Raw genomic sequence first — 25,440 nt, 5'->3', positions numbered from 1 at the left:
GCCCTTGCACATATGCAGCTGTACGTAACTGCCTTAGAAATCCCCCTTGTTCTGATGGGACTGCTTTAGGAAGAAGGCACGGCTTACTGTGAGAAACTTAGGAAATGAAAGGTGGACTGAAATGCAAGTCTCACTTTTCACTTGAAAAGCAGCAGGTTACTCTGCTCTATTACAGAAATACTATGACCATCTTGTAATTCATCTGTTCAGTATTTGTTCTTGGATATACTGATTCGAGGCCAGAATCTGTTCTGTTGCGGTGTTCGAGTGCTGTTTCTAGTATTGACAAAAAGGAGAACAGAAGTTTGGCTGGTTTTTGTTCTCTGTTTCTGTCCTCTTTCCACTCAATTATTTGATTTTACATACTCAGGTCCTGCAGTCCTTAGATATCTCAGCCCAAGATCTCAAAAACCTGATTCTGGATCAAGCAGGGAGGTGGCCGGAAGAGTTTACTGTGGGTTTTAGTCATACCCAGTCTTCTGGATCAGTGGTCTCCAAAGTGGGGTGTGCAAGGCAATCCATTGGGGTGTGAGCAGGCTGTTAATAAGTAAAATAATTATTTCATCCTTTTTTACTTTCTGTTTGTGTGTGTGTTTTATAATGTGCATAATATATCAGTACAGTGGTATGTGTATGTAACTTCTAAATAAATATACGTGTACTGGGGATGTGTTCTCAAAGAAGGTTGGGAAACCAGTGTTATAGATAAACGTGACTGCACTTTTGTCTCTATTTTTAGTCTGTTCTTTGGTTTGGGGAGAGAGAAGAGCTTAGTGTATTTTCCAATATGAGGAACAAAGAATTTCTAACAGTCCACACACATAATGCTCAAATCCTATTTCATGCATATATTTGACAATTTCATAGTATTTTGATTGAAGTGGGAATGTTTCATTGCTTTGTATCGTGAAAGATATTTATGTGACAATAAAGTAGTTCTGCTCTTGGTGAGGTAGGAATTGTATACAAAATTGTAGGATTCTGTGTTGGTTTTCATTAAACTTCTATTCCCCCCAAAATTGTACATCAGCCATCTTAGAAATGAAGAAATGTGTAGCAGCATTTTTTTTTAAGTTTGTGATTAATTCGGCTATGTGCAGTATTATTACTGGTATTACTCCTTAATCTGCATCTCACTGTTGTCTTGGTGTTCTAATCTTCATACATGCCCTTTCCTAGTCAGGAACTGTGCCCTAGTAGGCATTTGTGACAATGTATGCTACAATTTGTGACACTAGTGTGCCTACTAGTGAATGGGGATGCTTAACAAACCTGTTTTCTGCTCTGTTCTAGATACACATTTGAACTAAAATCTCCTGAGTTTACCACACCTTGTTCACTATGGTATCTAGTTCTTGGTCTTCAAACTACTTTCTAGTGATACAGATACAGTTATTTTAGAAAAGGTTTCGGCATAATAGGACTTAGTGTATTTTCTGGGAAGTTGAATACATGAAATAAAAACTAGCTGTAAAAATTTGAAAGGTATCAAGAAAGACTTACTGTAATTAATTCTTTATTCATATTTTTGCAGATTCTGGGCCAAAATCAGAGTTTTGTTTAAGGCAAACTTGAACAGATGATGCGACTTTAATCTAGTGTGACTTGCCTGCATGTATTTTCAAGTGCTCAAAGGGAATTCACATTTGATTATTTGCACCATAGTGCACTGCATAAAATATTCATGGAAGTGTCACTTTTCCATAGGTGGCACTCCAGGGCAAAGACAGGGACTTTGGGAAACTTTACATTTTTAAAGTAATAAGTATGAAATGCAAGTTGAAAAAAACATATGCTGTTTGGTACTGGTGTCCTGCAGCAACTGACAAATCATTTTTAGACCAGCAAAAAATGATAATACCTGTATTGGTTTTGACAGGGGTTCAGAGTTTGCTAGCTAGGGTTACTGTAAGAAGTTTCTGCAAATCAGAGTGTGATCAATTAAAAAGCATGACATATGCTCTAAAACCCTACACTCTAATTGCTGAACTATTAAGATTTGCTATCTGCTGTCTTCAAATGCATATCTACAGTAGTAATATACAGTCTAGTTATGTGAATTGATCTGAACCCTGTAAAAGTTACAATCTAGCTTCACTGGGGCTTGAGGGACTCCAGCCTTTCTCTGAATTTCCAGTTTGAAGCTGATGCATTGATAAAGTAATCAACGTATTTGCTTACAAAAATGTTATTTGTTTTAAACAAATCTAGAGACAATCTTGAAATCTTGCCTTGCTAATCAGGGTTGGATACTCGGAACAAAGCTAAGAATGTATTATGTATTGAAGAATGCATTTGTATCTTGAATTTGGTTATATACTTTACACCAAACTTCAGATTTTTTTTTCATGCACAATAATATGGACATTTTGATATATAGCTCTAAAAGCTGTTTTGCAAACATGACTAAGAGTAACTGTCTTAGATTCACTGTGTTAGAAAATAACTTTGTATACTAGCAATTTCCAAACTAGCCAAGAGTTTCATGTTTTTGATACAGCACAGAACAGGAAGTTTAATAAATCTATTTTAAGTTTCACAATTAAGATCTTATTAACACCTAAAATAAGAATGCAGCTTTTTGCATGGCAATTTCAAGGACGGAATTGAGGAGACAAGTTCTTTTTTTGAAAAGCAACGTTTATTTTTAAATGTTGAGTCTCAAGTTTTCATTTTTCTGAAATAATTAGCCTTACCAATTTTGCCTTGATAGGTATCTTTGAGGTCCTCAAAGTGATGCATGAGTTGGGGGTGGAACTTGATACAGAAACATACACAGACTACGTTTTTAAAAATTTTGCTGATACTGAAACTGCCCGTGCCCAGCTGAAGGTGAGTTTACATTTAGAATTCATAAAAACAACTGTTGCATGACTTGTTTTTCCATGTTCTCTGTGAAGGCTTTAGATCCCAGTAGTGCTCTAAACATGAACTTGGTATGATGAAGACTGTTCAGAATATTTAGATTACTTTTGAAACAGTTGTTGCACTGATGGTTTGTTTACCCTGTCTTTCTTTCAACTTTTCAGAGCTAACCAAAATATTTTGCTCAAGACTTACTAGCTTTCTATTTTCTGAAGTGGAAAACTAAATGAATGAATGATGTCCTTTTTTAGTGGGGATTAGAAGTATTACAGTTGTTTCTAGAGAAGTTTCTTTTTTTTACTTGCTAAAGAATTCAGAATTACAGACTAAGTTTCTGTCCCACTCTTTCTGCCTTTGGTAACTTTGTCTCTTGCAATTGATTTCAATACAAAAGCTGGATAATTTTTGATCAGTAGCAACTTACCTGGTTAGCCATGCAGACTTCTGTAGAGCACCTTCTATGTTCTCAACAGCTATCAATACAAGAATGCCAACGTCCTTTGAGAAAGAAGTGTTTAAAAATATGAAGTATCAGAAGGTCTTCTCTGTGTGTACTTCCAATGATTGATTGCTTTATCTCTAGAAAAATGACTGCCTGTTTGAAACTGTTGGACTCTCTGTAGCAGAAATAAGATACGAAGCAGCACATGGAAGACTGAACAATGTTCTTTCTCTATGTAAGTATTTTTCATGTATGTTACTACGTACTTGGTGGTAGTGTTGATTGGTTGTAGGCTAAGAGATTTACATGTATTAATATATGAGGTTTAAAGGTACATGGGAAACTTGAGCAAAGCTTTTATTATGTGAGGTCCTCTATGATGAGATGTCAGACTGTTTGAAACTACCAATTCTGGACAACATATCATGGTTAAATTCTTTTTTTGGTATTGAACCTGGACATAAGATTTACCTATAAGATATTTACAAATCACAGCTTTGCTGTGATTGTGATAGGATTATAATCCTCTTGTACTTAGAGGGCTTAAGGAAACAATTTGCCTTGCACAATGTTAAGCTGTTGGTGTGGGGATTGTTTTTGTTTGCAGCATCAATTACAACAGGATACTAGTCTAACAATATGGCTCTGAAGTACTGCAGAATTATTAATGAAAGAACCAACTTTAAAGAACTGATTGGCACTGATGTTAACCTGAGAGTGCTCTGCTGATCTGTTGGTCATGGAAGTTATGTGTATAAATTTGATGGGTTAAGTAGGTGATGAAGTTGTAAGAGCATGTATTAATCACTTCTAAAAAGTTTTCTCCAAAGATTGTTCTGATGCTCAGTGCTTGCAAAAGTTAATACATGTCATTGACTGAATGTATGGGATGGGATGATTTGCTTGGTTAAGTAGGAATATATGTTTTTCTTCAACATTTAAAACAAATACAGTTTTCATTTGCCTAGTATACTAAGGCAATAATAAAACACCTAAATTTGGACTAAATCTGATACAGAAAGATCTTTTTTTAAACAACAGTTTTATGTATCTAAGGTTCAGGGAAAAGCTTAAGCAGTCTTCTGCTGCAATTGTCATTAACTGTTTTATTCAGCAAATATAGAAATATCTGGTCTATGCACCATTACTCTGGGAAGCTGTTGTGTTGAAAATGAGAAAATTAAATGAGTAGTAACTAATCAGTGATTTAATTTTTGTATCGGAGATTTATCAATTAGTGAATCTAAGATTCACCTTACATTCTGCCATTATTTTGTTTGTTCTTATTACAAAAAAAACCTATTAACCATGAAAACTGAATAACTCTGAAATTTTTTTTTAAAGGATAACTATTTATTAGGAGCAGTGACATTCCTTCTGGAAAGTGAAATAGTTTTGGGGGTTTTTTTGCCTACATGAAAAAGTAGACCTACCCCTGCACACTCATTTTGGTTAACTGAAATAGTCAGGGTTTAATGTGTTATAAGACACAAATATGTGTGTGCCTGGTATATGGTAAATGTATACAATATCAGTATGATACAGGCACATGTAGTAGGCTGCATTCTGTCTTACTGTCAGGAAATTAATCTCACATAGTGTATTATTTAGCTGTTGTCTGTGTATTGAATTTAAATCTTGTAGTGATATTTCTGTTTATAAAGACTAGGGTTAATAATTCATGGAGAGATTAAAAATTTCTTTTGAACTTGAGCTTTAAAGGAAGGTACTCCTGTAAATAGTTTACCAAGCTGAAATGAATGCTAGTAAATCTAATTAGCACCTATGTAATGATAAGGCACACATATTAAACAGCTGTTTTGTTTTTTTTTTTTTTGCATTTGGCTCCTTTTGCAGTATTACAAAGAGGGAAAAATAGATGCAATATGGAAAATAGTTCAAGATTGTCTCATCAGTGTAGTTGCAGGAGGCGAAGGTTGGTTATTAATGCTGGTTGCTATCTAGGTGTATTGATTCAGCTTCTCATGCCTTATAATGTATAGATTTTTGCTACTGACAAGATGAAGACTACGAAGCATCAGCTGAGGAATCTGGGCGCATAAGGCAGTGTACATGAGAGCCGCTTTTCCCCTTTATCATGCCGTTCCATTCCACTTCATTGTCAGCCCCTTGATTTTCTCAGACTTGTTTGTTGCTAAGGAAACCAGGTTGCCGATTGCCAGCAGCAGCTGAGCATACTAAGATGCTTTTCTGCTCGTCTTTTCATGAGCAAAAAGTTTAATATACCACTGGAGGAGGATTTGGATTGAGGGTTTCTTGAAACCAACTTTACCTGAGATATTCAAACTAAAATAAATGTTCCAACATTTAAAACTTTTATTTTCTAAATGCCTGGAGTTAGACTAAGGAGTTGTTTTAGCATGTTGTTGTCTTTTTATTTCACAGGTTCCTATACAGCTGGTGTTTTTATTTCAGTTCTCTTCTACCATATAGCATGTTGTAGCCCTTGCTGAAAGGGCCCAGTGCATTCAGGGTTTTACAGGGGTTAATTCTATTGTGATAGTGAAATCAGATGATAACAACTTCATACAGGACTTAAATGCATCTACTACTGTATTTTTTCTTTGCTGAACTATGGTGCTGGAATGAGAGACAGCAGTTCTAGAGGAAGAAGGTAGAATGATTTGGAATATTTAGCCAAGAAATGATGTAAAGATGAGGACATAGGGCATAACTGTAAATGACTTCTCAGGGATATCAAATTTTAAGTAATTTTACAGTGTCCTTTGTGTTCAACCAATATTGTAAATGTCAACATTTAGAACTGTGTATCTTCCTCTCTTTTCCCCTTATGTTTAACTTAATTCAGTGCATAGCACTTTAGATGGAACTACTTTTTCTTTCTTGTTAGGCAATTTACACAAGCAGAAGCAAACACTTAAAGTGTCGTTATTGTGTTGAGGGTTTTTTTGGGGGGTGGTGTGGGTGTGTGGTTTGGTTATTTTGGGGTTTTTTCTTTTTTAATTAAATAAAAGGCAAAATTGTAAAGGCTATTTTAAGGCAGGTATTTAGTTTGAAGCAATTATCAAACCATTTGTCTCTGGTGGATCTTTTTTTGTTCCAGAGCTAATATCTCAAGTTTTCTTGATTAGGATTGTTTGGGTTTTGTTTTGCTTTTTGGAACATATTTTCTTCAGTCTTGTGCTTTTTTACAGATAAGATGCTTACTCCTATTACTAATTTGTATAAAAGACTAATGTATTAACTATTGGCATTAAAGGCAATGAAGAGGGAAAAATCTCTCTTTTAGAATATTTGATCCCTTTTGAAATGGAGCAGATTTAGAGCTGATAAAACCAGGACTGTTTCAAATACCCTGGTATTTGAAAATTTGATTTACAAATGTTTGTCAACATTTACTAAGCTAATGAAATAGTTCTTCTAATGACACTCTATTTACGTGACCTACTGACTTGTTGCAGTTCAGGGATTTTTTTTTTACAATGACTGCTTAGAAACATTTCTTTCATTTACAGTGTCTTCAGCAAGCACACCTCCTATTGATATTCGTCAGTTTAGAAACAGCCTCATTTGGGGTTTTAAAAGGTAAGGTTGCTATACGAATACCTCCCTTTTTCTTCTGTAGCAAAGTTCCCTCTCTTTTTTGCCTTATTGAGCACAAGTCTGCGCAGTGTTTTCTCCCAACTCTATGTTTGAATATTTAAAAGTAGGGTTCCAGGTTTAGCAGTTCCGAGGGATATCTTTGTTCCTCTTTGCTCTCCCTGGTTTCCTTGCCTCTGCTATATATGAGCATACCTTTGAAGTATTATATCTAGTAGATTAAAAAGAACTTCGCTGTTATTGTTTGTTCTGTGGTATTTGACAGTATATAAACTTCTCAGGGTAGTAAACATTCAGGGTTTTATCTTTATTCACTTTTTTGTTTATAAACTGCTATGCTAATGTAAGGTTTCCCTAAAGATTATCATTATTAACCATTAAAGTAAATGGGTGCTTAATGAAGATGAAATACCAGTAGGAGTCAGGTATATTCTATTACATCTGATAGCTTTCTGTGCTCTCTGGGTTAATACAACTCCTGAACGCTCACATTTAACACCTAGTATTGTGCTACATTGCCATGGCTTTATATTCATAACCATATGGTCCCATATTGCAAGGAGGGTTCCTTGCTAACTTGCAGGGTTGTTTTAAGCTTATGCAAGTATATGTGAATTAATAAGCATTTCTATCATTTGCTGTTTGCCTCGGTCAGACGTTTAGGACTGTGAATTAGGTTTTTTTGCAGCATACCTACACCACTGGGAACCAGAGAGGTCACTTAATATTACTCAGGACCAGAGTTGGAAGGCTGATTTTGTTGACCAAGTTATTTCCTAAAATTCTGTAATGGCTATGAGATATAACTATGTTTAGGTTGGATATTAGTAAAACATACCAGGTGAATATGACTAAAATAATTTCCTAGTAAATTGCAAGTTCTGTCTAGCTGATCCTGCTCTGCCATGGGAAAAGGGGGAGAAAAAGCAAACCAGTGTTCAAATTGGGTTTGTTAACTAGGCCATAGCTGACCTTGACATCCAAGGAATAAATGAAATAATGTTTTAGATCCAATGGGCTATTTTACTAGTCCTTTTAGTAGTCAGCCCCAGAATCATCTGTTTCAGATATATTAATTAAAGTAACAGATTTTTGAAACACATTTTTCTCTCTAAGTATAGATAAATTTTCAATTGAAGTAGGACTTGTGCTAGAAAGGAAGCCATACCAATGTTTACCAAACACAACCAATGCTGGCATGAAATACCGCTATCACTGGAGAGTTGTGCAGGTGTTCAGAATGTGATTTAAAGTATCTTTAAAATGTTATCAACTTGTATTGTGAAAACTAGCTGCTGAAGAATTGTACTATCCTAGAGTGAAACAGTTACTCTCTTCAGTGGTGGAACAATTACTACTGTTGTGATTTCAATAGTTGTTGGACATTTGGGCTAAAAAAATCAGAATTCTGAGGGAAATTAAGGCTGGGGGTTTTTTGGTGGGTTTGTGTGTGTGTGTGGTTTTTTTGGTTGGTTGGTTTGGGGGTTGGTTTTTTTTTTTTGCTTCAGCTTACTTTTTCCCCCCCCTTTCCTTGCCACTTGTAAGTGTGGCATAAGTTTTTTTACTTTCTTTAATCTGTCTTGTTTGCCTTTATTGCTACCTCGCTTCAGAAGCTATGTACAAGGTTGGCTGTGCCCAAATTTCACCCTTATATTGTTTCTGAAAGCATGCCAATTCATGTTTCCTTTTCTATTTTAAACTTAATGGCTAGAACAGCCTGAAAATGAAGCTTGAAGGTATGGTATGATAGGATAGAAGAAAAGAATATTTGTACCTTTTGTAAAGACCACAGCAAAATTTTATGACTAAATGCAGGTCTTGAATGTTCAAATGAACGGAGTTTAAGACTGGCGTACAAAAGTACAGGGTACGGATACCAGAGACACATGAACAATGTCTGTGGCAGACTAGTCTATGGATTTCTGTTGAAGCTGCTCTTCTCTAGTAACTGCTTCGAAGTATTCCCATTCTATCTGCCTGATGTACCATTACTGTTTCAGAGTCAAGTACTTTAGGAAATTGATGCATTTGATATCTGCAGTTCATTGTCATGCTGTCAGTGGTGGAGCAAGTTCACCCAGGAAAGCTTAACTAACCTCCCAGACAGCGTTTTATTTTTTTCCTCTCTGTGTGGATCTGCATTTGACTCGTTTTCAAATACAAGTGGCAGCTGCATAAAAAGAGTAAATGCTTCATAGGCTTGAACCTCCTAAATAAAATCCTAAACCTCTATGAATGCTTTTAAGTTTCTGTGCAGCTGTTCAGACTGACATCTTATTTTCCCCTTATGAGAATTATACGAAGATAAAATAAGGTCCAAAGTTTTTGTTCCCTTAGCCTTTTCTAGGTTAATGCTGCTTTATAGTTCTTGAAAAGTTACAGCTTCTAGTGAGAATTTTGATGTTCTACAAATTATAGGAATATGTCACATTTTTTATACTTCAGTGAACTGGTTAACATTTGATCTTTATTTGTAACCTGATGATGTACAGAGAACTGCTCTCCGTCAAGTTATGACCTGTTGTATGAGGGGAGAAATTAGAGTTCTTCCATGTTTTGTTTTCTATTTTTTAAAATATTATCCATTTATCTGACTATAATAAACATTTTAGCTTAAGTAAGAGATTAGATTACTTTCTTTTTTGCATGGTATAAATCCATTTATAGCTGACTGTTGTTATCTGTCTATACTAAAAATCTAATTTCAATCCACAGGAGTCTAGATTTTTGCTCTAGCAAATTCCACATATGGAGTGTTTGCTATGTAAAGCGTGACTTGTTTGAGTGAAGCTTATTTTCTTGAAATGCTAAACAGATTGAAGTATAAAATAAAAAAGTACAATTGGGACATGTTAAAAGATCAAACTAAAAATAAAACTAAAATATATTCTTTGTAGTCTTAGTTATCTGTTTGGATTGCTGCATTATTTTAAGTTATTTAGCAGAAACTATGACCATGTGCAGTATAGTAAAAAGTACAATACTTATTCTGTACAAAGTTGGTTTAAACAATATGTGGCAATTACTGTATTTTAATTTTATTTAATAAGATCCTTTGTGTTAGTCATCTGTGTTTTTTTTAAAAAAGATAAAACAGTAAAATCATTTTGTTGCTTTTAATTTGTTATCCTTTGCTGCCCTCTTCAGCTCAAATGATGTACATCTTTGGAGCAAGGTAAGTGGAGATGATAGTGCTGTAAATAAGATCAAGTTCTTTAGGTGCTGCATGTTTATGATGCATTACTGTAAATCTGAATTCTGAGCCCAATAATTGTAGAACTGATTAATTCGAGCAAGACTTTTGTCAGTGGCAGATTGTACAACTGTATGAAATAAAGTTTTCAAATGGGACAGTTAAGTGTAATTGTGAAAAATCAAATGTGGTGTTACCATGTAGTATAGCTTATGCTACGCCAGTTTCTAGATCGATGTTGTTATAGCTGAGGGTAGTATATAGTTGTAGCTTCTGGTACAAAGTCTGCCGTGGTTGTGCAATCTGACATTGTTTAATTCCCTTTCCTGCCTGCCTTAAACTTTCTTCCTATTCCCCACACTAGTACTAATAAAATAATAATGCACAATTAGAATTTTAAAGTTTCTGTCATATAACTTAAACCATTGAAGGTAAAGCCAGATAAAAGAAATCACCTGGATGAAGTCAAGGGGAAATGACTGATTATCTTGCCCTCCCTGGTATGGACTACATTAGAAAGACACTGTAATATAACTTGGTCAATAAATTTTGTGGAGCACTAGAATAGAGATATTGGCAGATACTGCCTGGGATGTGGCTACAGAATTTGGGAAGGGATGCGCTGTGCTTTTTGTCCTTTTTTTCTTCAATACTGTACTTGTTGACTAATAAACTAGTACATGGCTTGCAGTATATTTTAGATTTTGCAAAGAAATCTTGGAGTGAAATGGAAATTGTATTTGGAAAGTCATTCATTAATGGTTTATAGAAATCAGGTACAACTTGTGAAGTGAAGGGTTTTTTTGTATTTTACTTACATTTTCTGTTGTGTGAAGATTATGGTGAGAGGATGTTTTTGTCCTCTGCCTCTATACTCTCTGTTTTGCATTTAAAAATAAAAAGGGAGTGTGGGGAGAGGGGAAAAAAGGGGATCTCTTATTATTCCCATTATGAAATTCATTTTGAAGGACAGTCAGGGGACTGAAGTAATGGTGGTCTGCATGTGAAGTAGTATCTAGAATTACTTCTGCTGTTCTCCACAGTGGAAGAAGGATACATTTTGTTGTCTTCGCTAAATTTATGAGTAAATATGTTTATTAACCTTCTAAAATAAGAAATGCTAACTTGGGAAATAAATAGATACTTAGCATTAGAAATAATATCACACATTCTTTTTTTTTTTTCTGTAATCCATCTTTTTTTGAATTCTCTGAGATTTGATTCAGGAGAACTGTTATCATTATGTTCTTGGATTTATTGTAGTTGTAGGTTCTTCTGTGTGTTGATTTGTCATAGGAGGATGAGGGCAGAAGAAAGTTGTTGTTTAACTGTGCACAGTGTCCATGGTGTTGGTAGAATGAGAAGTGGTAGGTATGGTATTCTGTTGCACATTGGGTATTTTCTGGCTTTGTTTATCCATTTTCATTAACAATTGAAGGTGACAGTTCCTTTTCTTTTGTCATTACTTAAAGCACAGCACTTTGACAGTGGGAATGCATGTCCCTCTAACTTTGAGATTGCATTCTAGAATCACAGCAGATAAAGCAAAATTCTTGAAGTACTTAATCTCAGGTTTTAGCTAAAGATTATGTAATTTCCATAAGAACAGTCAAATGAATTTTTAAAGTGAGCTAGTTTAAGTATTTCTGGGTAGGATGTGGGGGCTTTGGGGTAAATGCTTCTTTTCCTCTGATGAAGTAAAATCTACGTATTCCTTCAGTTCATATGACAAATATAGTCAAATACAATTAATTTTTATGGATGTATATTTTGTCATTCAAAATTGCACTTATGTACAACAGCTGTACTAGTTATCTTAAATCTAGCAAAGCATGATAAATTGTGTTCCTCTATTTTCTTTATGTATTTGCTTCTTTCAAAATAAAACAAACAAAAAAAAAAACCCCAAAAGCTTCATGGGCCAATTTCAGCCTTTCAGTAAATTTGAACATAATTGTAGCATCTCCAGGAGCAACACTGGTTAATATTTGCTTTAAGCAATGTCTTACAATAGCTAACTTTCTGTAGAATGATACGTAAACAGAATACTAGAGTGTCTGTCTTACTGCCATACCTCAGAAAGCACTTCTGTTTGCAATATTTTTCAAGGAAAAACCCTATTATTTACAAAAAAACCTTCTTTGTATTTCTTAGGGAATTACTATGATGTGGTAAAGAATAATACTTTAACAGAGAAATGCTTTATTATTTTGAGAATTCAATTTCAGATACTATTTGTCCTCGCTTGCTTCTTTTGGCTGCAATGTACGATTATTCTGTCTTACCAGATAACAGAACTGTTGTACAAGGATGAACGTTATTGCCTGACGCCTCCAGGACCAACTGGTAGAGTTTCAATTTCTGTGATTGTAACTTATCCACAAATCCGTTCTTCTGTGTAATGATGGGTTTGAGGGATTACAACAGTAAACACTGATTGCTTCTTTTTGAAAGTGAAATTTGAAAACATGTTGGGTAAAATCCTGATTCAAATAATCAGAGCATATTTTGTGAGATCCATGAGATCTTTTTTTTGAATTATAAGCAAATCTTTCTGATAACGATTCATTTTTCTAAATTTATTGACCAAAATAGAGATTTAGAATGACCACAGTATCAGTGCTTAAATACTTTAAAAAAAAAAAAAAAAAAAGCAGTCTTTCAAGATAGTTTTACCTTCAATAGCTCTTCTGATTTTGTGAAGCAAAATGGTACTTAACGTCCCATACCTCCTTTGAAATAAGTATACTTTTTTAGTATAATCTGATTTTTAAAAAACAGGGGTGTGTTTTCCTCTTGTTGGGGCTGGAGGGGCAAGGGTGTATGGGGACAACTAACCTTTGAGAAGACAATGATTGATGCTTTTCCTGTTCTTGGCTACAGGACACTATATATTTTTACACTTGCATAGATAAGAAGCTTAGCACTGTTTGCTAACATCTGTTAATCTTGATTTTCATTGGCTAATAGGCAACTTCTTCAGTATTAGTTGATCTAATGCTTAAAATATTTTTTTATGTTTTTATATTAATATTACAATACTTAATGTAGCTTGGTAATGGAATAGAATGCGTAAAATGTACAGAATAAATATGCAAAATGTTAGAAATCTCTTTTTTCTTTTGAGCAGTGACAAAATATTTGTGGCAACTATTTGGGGAAGCGGTCAGGAAAGGGGGGGAAGGCCTTGGGCAGTACCACTTCTGTCACACAGTAGTGGAAAAAATAGATTGAAGTAAGATTCTGTACTGAAAAGCTGTCACTAGGTCTGAAAATAATTAATATTCCTTTCACTCACCAGTTAGATATGTGCTCCCAAACCACATAATCTCTATGCCTCAGTGATCATTGTTGCCATTTCAGAGCCTCTCATCAGGGTGACATCTCACACCAAAATGATTTCTTATAAATTAATCTTGATAACATGACAGTCTCGGTAATTTTAGTGGAATGCTTTCTCTTGTTTTTTTCCACAGAAGCTGTTGGCTATTTTCTTTATCACTTGATTGACAGCATGAGTGACTCGGAGGTACAGGCCAAGGAGGAGCGTTTGAGACAATACTTCCATCAGCTGAAGAAGATGGTACCATTTCATTTTTTGCTACATAATGCCTGTCCTGCCTGACATGTATCTATTAGATTTGAAATTGCTGCTTTTAAGTAGAACCAGACCACTTCTCAATGACATGCAAGAGCTAGAGACTTGAATTACGTCTGAGATAATTTGTTAGACAAATTTCAGTTTGGTTGTGTTTCAAAACTCATATAATTTTTCCCCACCTCTTGGTACAGAATATAGTTATCCCTGCAACCCTCTACAGCGGCATTTGCAGACTGCTGGACTCCTCTCAAGTTCCTGAATTAATTAAGGTCTGTGGTTCTATAGCAATTACTTTGAAGCTAAAAAATGGAGTATCTGTACTCTGAATATATTCTCCTTTGCAAAATAAATATCTTTATGCAGTGATTATGTGTAAGCCTTTTAACCTTTCCATGAATTTTCAGTGTTGAAGCTGTTTTCATTTCATATGTGAAATGGATACATTTAAAAAGTGCTTTTTCAAGTCAATGTAATAATGCTGCAGAATACAGCTTTTTTTAACATTGGAATTATATAATTAACTTCAACATTTTTAGCATGATATGGTTACTTAGAGATTGAACTTTTGGGGGGGGGATTAGTGATATCTTTGTCTTACTACATTTTAGGATGCAAGGTTACTGTCTCATAAAAAATCCCTGTCTACAGACAACCTTCCCGAAGTAAGTAAATTCACAGATAGCTATGCTTGTTCTTACTCTAATAATAATGTTTGGATATGGGTTTTAGATGAAGTGTAATCACTAGCTTTCAGATCATGGAAGTATATTAACGTTATTTAAATCTACCATTTGAAGTTCAGAGGTTACTTTCCAGAGTAGGAGTAAAGGCTATCCAGATTTTCACATAGACCTGATACTTGACCTTGGAGTTGGCTGAGGTTTCATGCCTCAGTTTCCCTGTCTAGTAAATATTTTTTTGAAAGTTCTAGTTAGTTAACAGTGGTGGTGTGAGGCTTAATTCATGCTTGTAAATTACAGTGATCTGCTTGAGTGGCAGGAACCATATAAATCCATACTGCTTCTAATGGTGGAGCATCAAGTCTTTACATCTCTGATCTGAGCAAAGTGGAGATGGAAGAAGAAACAGGCTTCTCTTCCCTACTTCCCTGAATACAAAGAACTGAGTATGAGAGAAACAGTAATGTTGACCTTTGTAGACATGCTACTTAATGCTTTTTTTGCTGTATTCTGACTCAAATCTTCAATTAGTATGTACTGTTTAAACAGATAAAAGCACCTTAAATGATTAAAAAATTTCTTAGAGCATGAAAGAAGAGGATTGTTTTGTCTGTCTTTAATAAAAGTGATCCGACAAGTTGTTCAGGGAACGATGTTTTTGCAATTGACATTCTTTCTGTTACCTCCATTTAGAGTGCTAAATCTGACGTGTCTGCTTTGGAGAAGAAACTAGAAAAGCGAAAAGCTGAAAACCAGCCTATTACAGATGTCTTGAAACAACTCATACATGCTCTTTGTGAAGAAGAGGTATCTTAAGCAATGCAGAGATAATTGGAAACACATAGCTATATTTTTAAAGGGACATAAATGACTGTATTATGGAAAGACATAGTTAAGCAAAGACAAGTGCAGTGCTTGAGGTTCCGTGGTTTGATGCTTATAAATCAAACATAAGCGCAAAAAGCAATTAAATCAAAAGGTTAACTAATTTCAGCAACACCTTGAATGGCATGTTTTGGGGTTGCTGAAGTTTGTTTACAATAATCTGCAAAGTGAATGATAGTAACAGCTGTGATAGGTTTATCATACATGCCAAATGTCCTTTCAAGCCATGGCTCCGGTCTCTTATATCTAGATTGTCAAGCAACTGATACATGCACTAGTCATTTGCAATTCAAATATTACTAGGTTGTTAATGCAGGGATTGAAATTCCATTTTCCTGCAGGAGGAAAGCTCTTCTGAGATAAAGGGTCTCTTGCCTTCATTCGGCAGGCGTCCAGCTGTAGTTTACATTCATTTAGTGTGTGTCTGTAATTTGTGGCGTATCACCACACTTTTATTCAGTATCCTGTTCAGTATGATCCTGCCTAAAAAGCTGTATATATAGGAACAGGAACAGTTGTGCAAATGATAGCACAATATTCTGTGTTGCTAAGAATACGATTTAGAGTGATTCTCAGCTGTCTGTCTCTACAGTTTTGCATATGAAATAAGACTAGAAGCAAACACCATTGTAAGTTCAAAGTGGTCAAATGTATGAATAGGAATGTATAAAAAAATAAGCTATCTATGGGATCATGAGGTAGTTTCTTATTCTTTAGAAAGTAGTTTTGGTTTGTGTTTGGCAGTGTACCATGTGAAAATTGTTATGAATTCCAAATAAATAAAAACTATTTTAGAACTTGGTTTAATCATGTTTATGGTGTCTGTCTGGATTAAAAAAAAAGTCTTACATTAAAACATGCTAGAAATATAAGTGCAAAGCAAGAAAATTTATTTGGAAATCTACTCTCAAAATCTAAAAGGTATTTTAGACAAATACTCATTTCTGCTAAATAACTTTCACTCTTAAAATTTGCTAAAGCATTACAGCACTGTGTTTTCAAACGTGATCTTATAATACTAAAAGCACTAAAGCAGTCATGTAACTGCACACTGAACATAGAAGAATCATAATGTCATATTGACTTTTCCTCTAGTTCACATCTTTGCTTTGTTCCTTTTTTTAGAATATGCAAAAAGCCCTTGAAGTGAAAGCCAAATACGAACCGGACATGGTTGTCGGTGGCTATGCAGCCTTAATAAATTTGTGCTGTCGACATGATAATGTAGAAGAGGCAATGAACCTGAAAGAAAAAGTGTAAGTACACCGGCACTGAAACATGTCACAGAGATTTATGCTGATACACAGACCTTGTTGAATTAAGTAGGTTGAGTATTAACCCCCTCATCCATTTTTAATTAGTTTTCCCCACCAATGTATGTGCATTTAAAACAGTGATGGGTGTGGTTCTTTGAAACAAAAAATGTTCTTTGTATAATTGAACATCAGAAGCAGCTACTTTGTATGGTCAGTAGTTATCTTTTTTTATTTTTTAAAAAGGCAAATTGCTATGTAGGGTCTGTTTTGTTTTTATTTTAAACATGCATAGTGTCTAAATTGAAGTTTGGCTTAATTTAAGGGGGAAAAAATGTACCTGTATTGTGTGTTAGAAAGCACCTAGAATGTGTTTAGAATATGCTGGACCTATATTGTCTTTAGAATAGTAGTGTTTCCGAGTGACGTTATTTTAAGACTATCAGCAAGCATTCTACTTAAAATTATTATTTTCAGAGCTTTGTATCTTGGCCGTGAAAATTAGCTCCCAGCTAAAACATGCTATGCGTGACTTATCCCGGAGCAAATTCTTACAGATCATCTTTCTATTTGCCCCATCCTTTTTTCCCTTGAAAGCCTCCTTTTGGTCTGATGCTACAGTGAATATAGAACAAGTTATGTGTTACTTTCAGATTCTCTCTCTCATATGCAATCACAAAGTATTTGCTTTGGTTTTATAGTAGGTTAGCAGGCAGGTGCTCATTGCACCTTGCTAGTGTTTGAAATTATTTGAAATGATTGAGCTACGAATATCAAGAAATTTGCCACTCTGCAAATAATGGTAGTGTGTTGGTTTTGGCTGTACTACCACTCTTACACAATCCCTATAGTGAACTTGCATGAAGTAAAATTGAGTCTTCTAGTGGAGCTTCACTGCAGTAGCACATTTTTACTGATCTGCCTCAAGTGTAGCATAATATTGCTAAGAAGTGACTCTTTGAATTGTCACAATAAGAAACAACAGAGAAGGAATTAATTTTAAAACTTCCAGAAAAAAGAAAACAAATACATAGCAGAAACTTCAAAATAGTAGCTTTTAACTTGTTACTATAGGCAAATAGTTTCATATTCTTTATCAAAAAGAATATAGCCTTGCCCCAGCCATGTGGACTGAGTTTTCTTCCCAGGCTTCTGGGAAGTACCCTATTTTATGCAATAACTACCAAATAATTAATTAAACTATTCGGCTCTTTAAAAGACAACTTTTGGGTTTTGGGGGTGGGAAGGTGTGTGGATAATATTTTTAAATCACATTTCAATGGTGCATCTTCTAAAGTCTGTGAGATTTTTCCTTTAATACTTACTGTAACTTTTAGCACTCAATGCTGTTGTTTTGTTACGCAGTTTTAAAAATCAATCTTTAAGCTGAATCTGTAAAATGTGAACTTCTGTTGATACACTTGTTAATGTTTTAATTTCTAGCTTCCCTAAGAATTCACCTGTTGCTCTTGACACCGGAAAGTACATAGCGCTGGTAGAAGTCTTAGGAAAGCATGGTAGACTAGAAGGTAATCCATTTGCTTTCATTGTGTGTTTCTGCTATATAATAAAGGTATCTTGCCTCAAAAATAAAAATGTGAGTTGATATTAATGGTATATCATGTCCTGAAAAGTGCTTGAACATTTTGCATACAAATTTGCATGTGAATTCAACCAGAGGTGCTTGGACAGTGCAGGCCATTAGTTTTAATGGATTGGCAAGCTTGTCATTTACATTTGCACAGCTCAGTGCTTTTTGCGTTTCTGCAGCTAGTTTTTATTAGCATTGCTGTTTGGATTGAGTTTGAAGATCATGACTTATGGCACAAATTGCGTATGTGCCTAGACTAATGGCTTTGTTTTTGCTTAAGAAGGTCTGAAGGCTGAACATAAAACCTATAAACATAACCTTCTCATAAGAGCCAAGTACTGCAAAAAATCATTTAACTTTTTATAAAGTATATATTTTTCTGTTAGTATTCTTTTATGTGTTTGTTAGTGAATTTTATAGTCTATCTGTCAAACTGCCTGGAAATTTTGGCTTTTAATGAGTGTTCTGCAAACTGCCTATTTTGTATTTCTAGATGTTTGCATTAAGCTGTTAGCTTTAATTTCTGTAATTTAGTCTAATATAATTCTGTAATTTACGTTATTCGGTTGGTCTTTAAAGGAACTCTAGACTATGATCAACTTTAAAAGGTGGTTCTGAATATTGAGTTCTGTGATTTTGTAGAAAACTTTACACCATAAAAGCATGGTCCAAGCCTACACATAAAATGATATGTTTTAATATAAAACACTATACAATAAAATATAAAAGCTAATGTAACTTTTTTCTCATAAGATCTTTTTGATATTTTTCTTGGCCACTTACTGAACTTACTGTTAGAAAAATAGTAAACACAGTTGATGTTTTCCAAATCATAATAAATCAGATCATGACCACCTCTACATTAAAGCAGTTTGAAAAGATTAGCTTGCTTGTAAGAGCATAAATGTCCCTCAGAAAATAAAATAATTCATAAATGTAGCCAAATGTAAAGTGGTCAAAACATTCTGTCTATGTAATAATTAAGAACATTATAAAAATGCACTTATTTCATATACCAAAATGTTTGTTTCTGCCTTACTAATGAAGCTTAATGAATCTAATGTTTTAACATGCAGTCTGTTAGAAAGCTTTCATTGGCTCTCCTTGGCTAATTAGTATCGACACAGCAAACAGGCCCTATCGGTATCAGACCATTAGTCTGGCTGTATATACAGTGTAAACATATCTTTATTATCTGGCCTCGTGACAAGCCATCTGCTGAAGAAACAATGGAGTGATTTAGCAGATGTTAGCATTGAACGATAAAAGCATCCATTTAGTAGAATCTTGCAGCTATAGGGCAGACTATACAGGGTTATGTGGTGCAGAGTGGGCACACAGTTCCTATCTATAATTTGTAGTCAAAGTTGCAGCAAAATGATAAAACCATGCTATTGTGGATTTATAATTGTAGTCTCGTTTAGAAATGCAAGTAGTAATTAACTTGAAATCGGCATTATACGCCAGAATTTACATTCCTGCTGGGTTTGAAATGCTGTTTTAATAGCAGTTTGTTTTCCCTACATGAAATTACCTAAGGGTCTTTTGTGTTGTTTCATTGTAGATGCTATTAACATTCTAACAGAGATGAAAGAGAAGGATGTTCCTATCTCAGACAGAACAGTTGCATCTTTTTTCCGTGTTCTTAATGCCGCTGCCATGCGAGGTGAAGTTGAAACAGTGAATCGATTACATGAGACCATTGTGAACCTGGGGTTGGCAGAAACTGCTGCCCTTCATTCCCCTCTGATTACAGTTCACCTTGAAAAGTAAGCTATGTTTGGGCTTCAGATGAAACAAGTTATGATATTTATTTGTTATATGACCTGTGTATGCTATACACAGCTGCACATTCATGTTTCAAAGTGCTCATGCTCGTGCACACATGCATGCACGTATAATACTTAAGTGATCTAGGAATAGTAATGAATGAATATGTTTTCTTAATTTAGGTAAGTCTGTTTTCATTAGTTATACATCACATCATTGTCTCTGGGAACAGCAGCTGTGTTTTATGGACACATCAGAGATGAAGTGGCTATATATTGGAATATGCTTATGAATTGGTTCTAAAGTCTGTTTGACAAGATGGCTATTCAGAGCGTGATAGGTATATTCTCAGCTCTTGTGGTTAAGTAGTATGTATTTTCCCATCAAAACAGCATTATTTTGCGGTGCCATCCAGTACATCTCAGGTGAGTTGAAAGGTGGTTGAACACTGAAATATTCTTAATTCAAATAATTTGATGTTATTGCCAATAGACTGCTATGTTGCTGAATTTAAAATTCAAAGAAAGTACTGTCTGGTTTGTCTATTGTGATATTTTTTTCCCCCCATCTATACTTTTAATACCATTTAATAGAGAAAAGGAAGTTCATACATTCATTCTGGCAGGAAGTATCTGTAATTCCATGTGTCGTGTTCCTTTGTATAAATTTTCACTGAGGTGTAGGATATTTGAATTGGTGTACGTATGAACTATATAACAATTTCTTACTAAAATTGTGCCAAGAGTCCCTTTTCACTTCCTTTACCGTATGCACAATCCTTTGGGGTTTTTTATGTCATTTATATGGTTGCTGGATTTTAACCTCTTGCAGCTAGAGTGATACATTTCTTGCAGTTTGGTTCAGGTATATGAGATGTTCTTGGCTTAAATATAATAGCTATGAAATCAGTGAATTTTTCATAATATCATGTAAGTCAGCCTCAAAGATGCATACTAATGTTCTGTTAACATGTAGAGGTTTTTAGTTCTTTTAAGTATTCTGGGTGTGCAAGGTCTGTATAACATTTTCCATATTCAAAATTCTTGTCAAAAAGATGTAACTCTTGGTAGATGCATGTACGTTCTCTTCTAAAAATAGTATTTTAGTGTAGTGGTCAACAGTTAAGAATATAGTGTACATCTTTTCAGTTAGCAACACTGCCTTGGTTACATCACAAGACAAGGCAGATGTTTATGAAAGTAATTTAACTGCAATCATATGTAACTAATGTGTCGGAAAAATACCTGATACGCTTTGCACTGTGCAGTAAGAGCAGCTGCATTTTACATAATTGCTTTATGCACAATGACATGCAAGTTGTACATGGTGCTCCTTGGGTTCTTTTCACGTGAGAGGTAGTATATGATGATGTAAAGAGTGTTATTTTAGTTTGATTCCACATTCTTTTGGATTATAAATGTTTGGTAAAACTTCTTAGAAAGGTTGTTTTTTGTTTGTTTGGTTTTTTTTTTTTTAATAAAGGGACTTTTGATGAGACTAGATTTTTAAAGGAGAAGGTAATTCCATATTGTGGAACTGTATAGCTAGAAGTCATTGGTACTCACCTCTATAAGTCTTAATACATTTCATATGTATAAATACAATACAAAGTAAGCTCCTTTGCTATGTTTTTTTTTGCTGCCTTATGGGTGGAAAGACTTGTTTCCTCTCCAATGTTAGACAACAGAAGGGGGAAGCTTTTTCCACATAATTTGCTTGGGAGGAGTATCTGAATTTCACTGTGGTTTTTTGTTTGGTTGTGGTTGGGGTTTTTTTTGTCTTGGAGATGCTAAGTTTTTGAAAGTTATGAGTGACTGAAATAACTGTTAGTCATTTCTTTCAGCAGTAGTGCTTACTATTTGCCATCCTACAGCTCAAGTATCATGCTGAAATGCTGTCATTTAGCTGCAGGTTGTCACCATGCCTCTAAAATTAGCTCTGGGATATTTTTTAATGTTCCACAGCAGTGGTGGTGCTAGCTAGTGTTTTGTGTTCTTAATTTATTTCAAACTTTTTAATTGCTTGCAAAGGAATCTGTGATTTGCTTTTGAAGATTTCAGCAATTGTAGGTGTAAAATGTTTTCATCTAGCCCTTTTCTCTGTACCCAGTCCTGAATATTCTGAAATTCTTGTTAAGTCCTAGCGCATGTTAAAAGTGACAATATGCAGCAGAGCATGGAAAAGAAAAAAATTGTTGATGATGAACAGTATAACTTGACAAAAGCTAACAAAATGTAATATTCTAGTAGAATGGATATTTTGCCTTCAGTGTTTTGAGAAATATTTAACTGAAGTAACTAGAGAGAGAGCTCATACTACCTTGGGTTATCCTGAGTAAATTTAAGGGAACCAGCCCCCTGCTTTTAATTGTATGATCTTTATTTATGACTCTGAACAGTTTCTCAAGATGGTGAAATCACATTAAAAATTGACACAGTCCACATGTGGAATCTTGGTCTGTCATTCAAGGTGAGAAACCTGCTTTGGCCAGTATGACAAAAATCATAGTTTCTCAAATCTGCAACGATGTGAAGAGCTTGTACTTTTTCTTAAAACATGTCTTACTTTTGAACTGGTTCTTCCAACTGCTAATAATTGGAAAAGGTTGTGTTACCTACACCATATAAAATTTCTTAGGATTTTAAGGATTGTAGTTTTGGCTTTTACCTGGTCTACCAACTGTCAGGGGAAACCTATTTGAATATGAGCCGCTTTACAAAACTGAAGAGGTTTGTGAAGCTAACCTGCTCCTGTGCTGTACGATACTTTGGTAATATCTATTTACAGGATGAAAAATTAATGGATACAGTAACTACTGATGATTTTTTTCTTCCTCCAAGAAAGCTGCACAAGCCAACTTTCGTACAACCAAAAATAGGAATACACATCTTAAAAACTCGATGTGGTTCCTGTCTTTTCATTAACATAAATTTGTTTCTGCTCTCCTTGAGTAATAGCGCCTCTGAGAAGAGAAACAAAACAAAACATCTTCAGGTTTGAATTTACTAATTCCTTATATCAGAAATGCTTTTAAGCAGAGGGAAGAAAATTTGCAGGTAAACTATGAAAACATTGTTACAGACTGTATGAACAAAATATTGAGTCAGTGAATGCAAGCAGTTAATATCTGTATTTTAAATGGTCAAAAGGCTATAGCTGGACTGTGTTTCTTTAAAAATGGTCAGTGTATTTTAATACAGCATTGTCCAGTAAAGCATTATGTGCTGGTTTATGATTAATCTTACATAAACCCATTTTATTTAGTTTCTCATGTAGTAGATATAGTGTGAATCCAGTGCCTTGGCAATTTTTCTTCTGTTATTTTCATGGAGTTAAATTCACTTATGATTTTGTTTGAGATGATTCTCTAGCACATACAAGTTAATTGACTTTTAAATTTACTTTTAAAAATAGGCATCTTTTTAAATTAGGTGATATTTTTAGTGGGGGGAAATTATCTATAGTGGGGAGTTTGGGTTTTTGTTTTGGGGGTTTTGGGGGGGTTTTGTTTTTTTTTTTAATTTTTAGCGGCTTTATTTCAAATATTTGTATTAAAACTCTTTACATGTTGCAATGAAATTAGGGATGTTTGGCTCTCCTACTCCATTATTGCAATTAGGAATTTATCATCATTGGTGCCAAAGGACAAAAGTGTCTCATTTGCCCTATGGGGACAGGACAGTGATAAGATGATTTTTCGTCAAGGATCATTGGGTCGTAATTAAGTTACATTCATGGCTATTGCTTTTTGAAGGATGATTGGTAAATGACAGGCTTCATGTGCTTGGTACGGACAGTGTTCACTAGGGTTTTTTCTCCCTCTGTCAGAAAATCCTGTTGAGTCTGATAATGTAAATGTGGCATTTTATTCTGAACAAAAGAGCAGGGAAATGAGCTATCTTGTCTAATCATTCAGTTGTTTAACACCGACTTCCAGTTTAGACTCAATTGGCTGGAAAGCACTTGACATGTGAAGTTAGTGCTGTTCGGAACGCATGTTTGAGTAAATTTTAAAGTAAGTGACAGCTAAATTGTACCTAGGGAAATTACAAAGCCTTCAACACAGTTAATTTTTTGGGGAGGATTAGTTGTAATTGCAACACCAGTCTCCTTGAAGATTCCTTAGTATGGCAAATGAACAGAAAAACATTTAGCTCTTTCAAGAGCCCGTTCTCTTTTAACAGAATAATTTTTGTAAAGCTGATTGTACCTTGCTGAATTGACTTCCCTCTACACTAACATCTGCTTCAGATTTGTAGAGAAGGATTTGTTTTACTAGTCTACCCTCCACCCCCACCCCAGAGAGTCCCTTTTTTCTTTCTACCTCTCTAGTGATTTCAGGTTTGAGAGCTTTTCAATCAGTAAACCCCTTAGGTAAATTGCCACTTCACTAAAGCTTTATGCATAATGTTGCAGCACTTCATTCCAATTAAAATCAATATTTGGAGTCTTATTTTTATCAGGCAGACTCTCTGGTTGGGAAAGTTGTTTATTACAAGTAAAAGGTTAGATTTAGTGCTATGTTCTTGAAGCAAGAGGGGAGTGGCTTGTTGAAATTGACGGGGGATGTTATATCAATGTGCGTTATAGCCAGTCTTGCTGCAGAGTGTGTTCTGCAAACACTCAGACATCCGAGTAATTTTGTCTCTTCAAATAGCTTTGTGTGAGTAAAATAGCTCACGCAAATATTTTGGAAGATTGTGCCCATAGTATCTTGGACTTCATAGGCATCCTAAACAGAAACTGAAGGAATAAAAAAACTTACAATATCGTAACCCTAGCATCAGTTTAGTTGAAAAATAATGCCAAAGTAGGACTCTACTGCGATTACATAAGGACTAAGCATAATACAGTGATGACTGAGGCTCCTTCTGTCATTCAAAATTAATAGTATATCTTCTTTTTTAAAAGAACAAGTTTCAATGAGAGGAAAAAATACACCCAATCTTTAAGTGGAACAGGTATTAGCTCTGAACAGATAATAATTGCAAGTGACTTAAAGCTGTAGTATCTGGCCAACTCAAAATGAAGCATGGATCATCTGCGTTCGCATTTCAACTGTTCTGTCCAGACTGACACTGGAAATCAGATTTTTCAACATGGCTATGAGTATATGGGCTTTATTTCCTTTTTGACTCAATCCATATTAATTAAATAGTAATTTTGGACCAGGCTTTTAATGTAGTAGTGTAGTAAGTATCCTTTGGGAAGATAAAAGGGTGTTCAATATGCATAAGTTTATACAGAAAGACTGCCAAATATTTTCAAATGTATGGCTGTTTGTTACCTTAAAATCCTTTTGTCTAAATAGCATTTTCTTAAAATGTGGAAAATCTTTTTTGTGCAGGTTGTTTTTTTTTTTAAGTTAGTGAGTTCTAACAAGAAACACATTAAAATGTTACCTATACTCAAAATTTGAAGCCTACACTAAGTTTCTAGTTTTCATTTTCATTTATTTTCTAACAGGATTGTAAAAACTGCTTGCAAAAGTAGTTGGTGGTACTTATTTGGAATTAACTGCAGTTTGTGGCAATTAAGAAGAATACGGCAGGTTGTTGAATAAATCATACAACTCAAG

At 34.7% G+C, this 25,440-nt stretch overlaps 1 protein-coding gene across 2 annotated transcripts in view; it reads left to right on the top strand.

Moving 5' to 3' along the window:
* LRPPRC (leucine rich pentatricopeptide repeat containing) overlaps window positions 1-25,440 on the top strand; it is a 93,833-nt gene that overhangs the window by 23,664 nt on the left and 44,729 nt on the right. For both annotated transcript variants that reach the window (XM_052806343.1, XM_052806342.1), the window contains exons 12-23: window positions 2,714-2,832; window positions 3,449-3,542; window positions 6,805-6,874; window positions 10,037-10,064; window positions 12,371-12,428; window positions 13,559-13,665; window positions 13,875-13,952; window positions 14,292-14,345; window positions 15,057-15,170; window positions 16,374-16,504; window positions 17,945-18,030; window positions 19,657-19,861. In XM_052806343.1, the coding sequence (XP_052662303.1) occupies window positions 2,714-2,832; window positions 3,449-3,542; window positions 6,805-6,874; window positions 10,037-10,064; window positions 12,371-12,428; window positions 13,559-13,665; window positions 13,875-13,952; window positions 14,292-14,345; window positions 15,057-15,170; window positions 16,374-16,504; window positions 17,945-18,030; window positions 19,657-19,861 (1,144 nt within the window). The remainder of the gene's footprint in view (window positions 1-2,713; window positions 2,833-3,448; window positions 3,543-6,804; window positions 6,875-10,036; window positions 10,065-12,370; window positions 12,429-13,558; window positions 13,666-13,874; window positions 13,953-14,291; window positions 14,346-15,056; window positions 15,171-16,373; window positions 16,505-17,944; window positions 18,031-19,656; window positions 19,862-25,440) is intronic.

This window comes from Harpia harpyja, chromosome 13, assembly GCF_026419915.1.
Source record: "Harpia harpyja isolate bHarHar1 chromosome 13, bHarHar1 primary haplotype, whole genome shotgun sequence".
Classification (NCBI taxonomy): Eukaryota; Metazoa; Chordata; class Aves; order Accipitriformes; family Accipitridae; genus Harpia; species Harpia harpyja.
The sequence above is the reverse complement of the archived record's forward strand: the minus strand, read 5'-3'. Positions and strand labels throughout refer to the sequence as shown.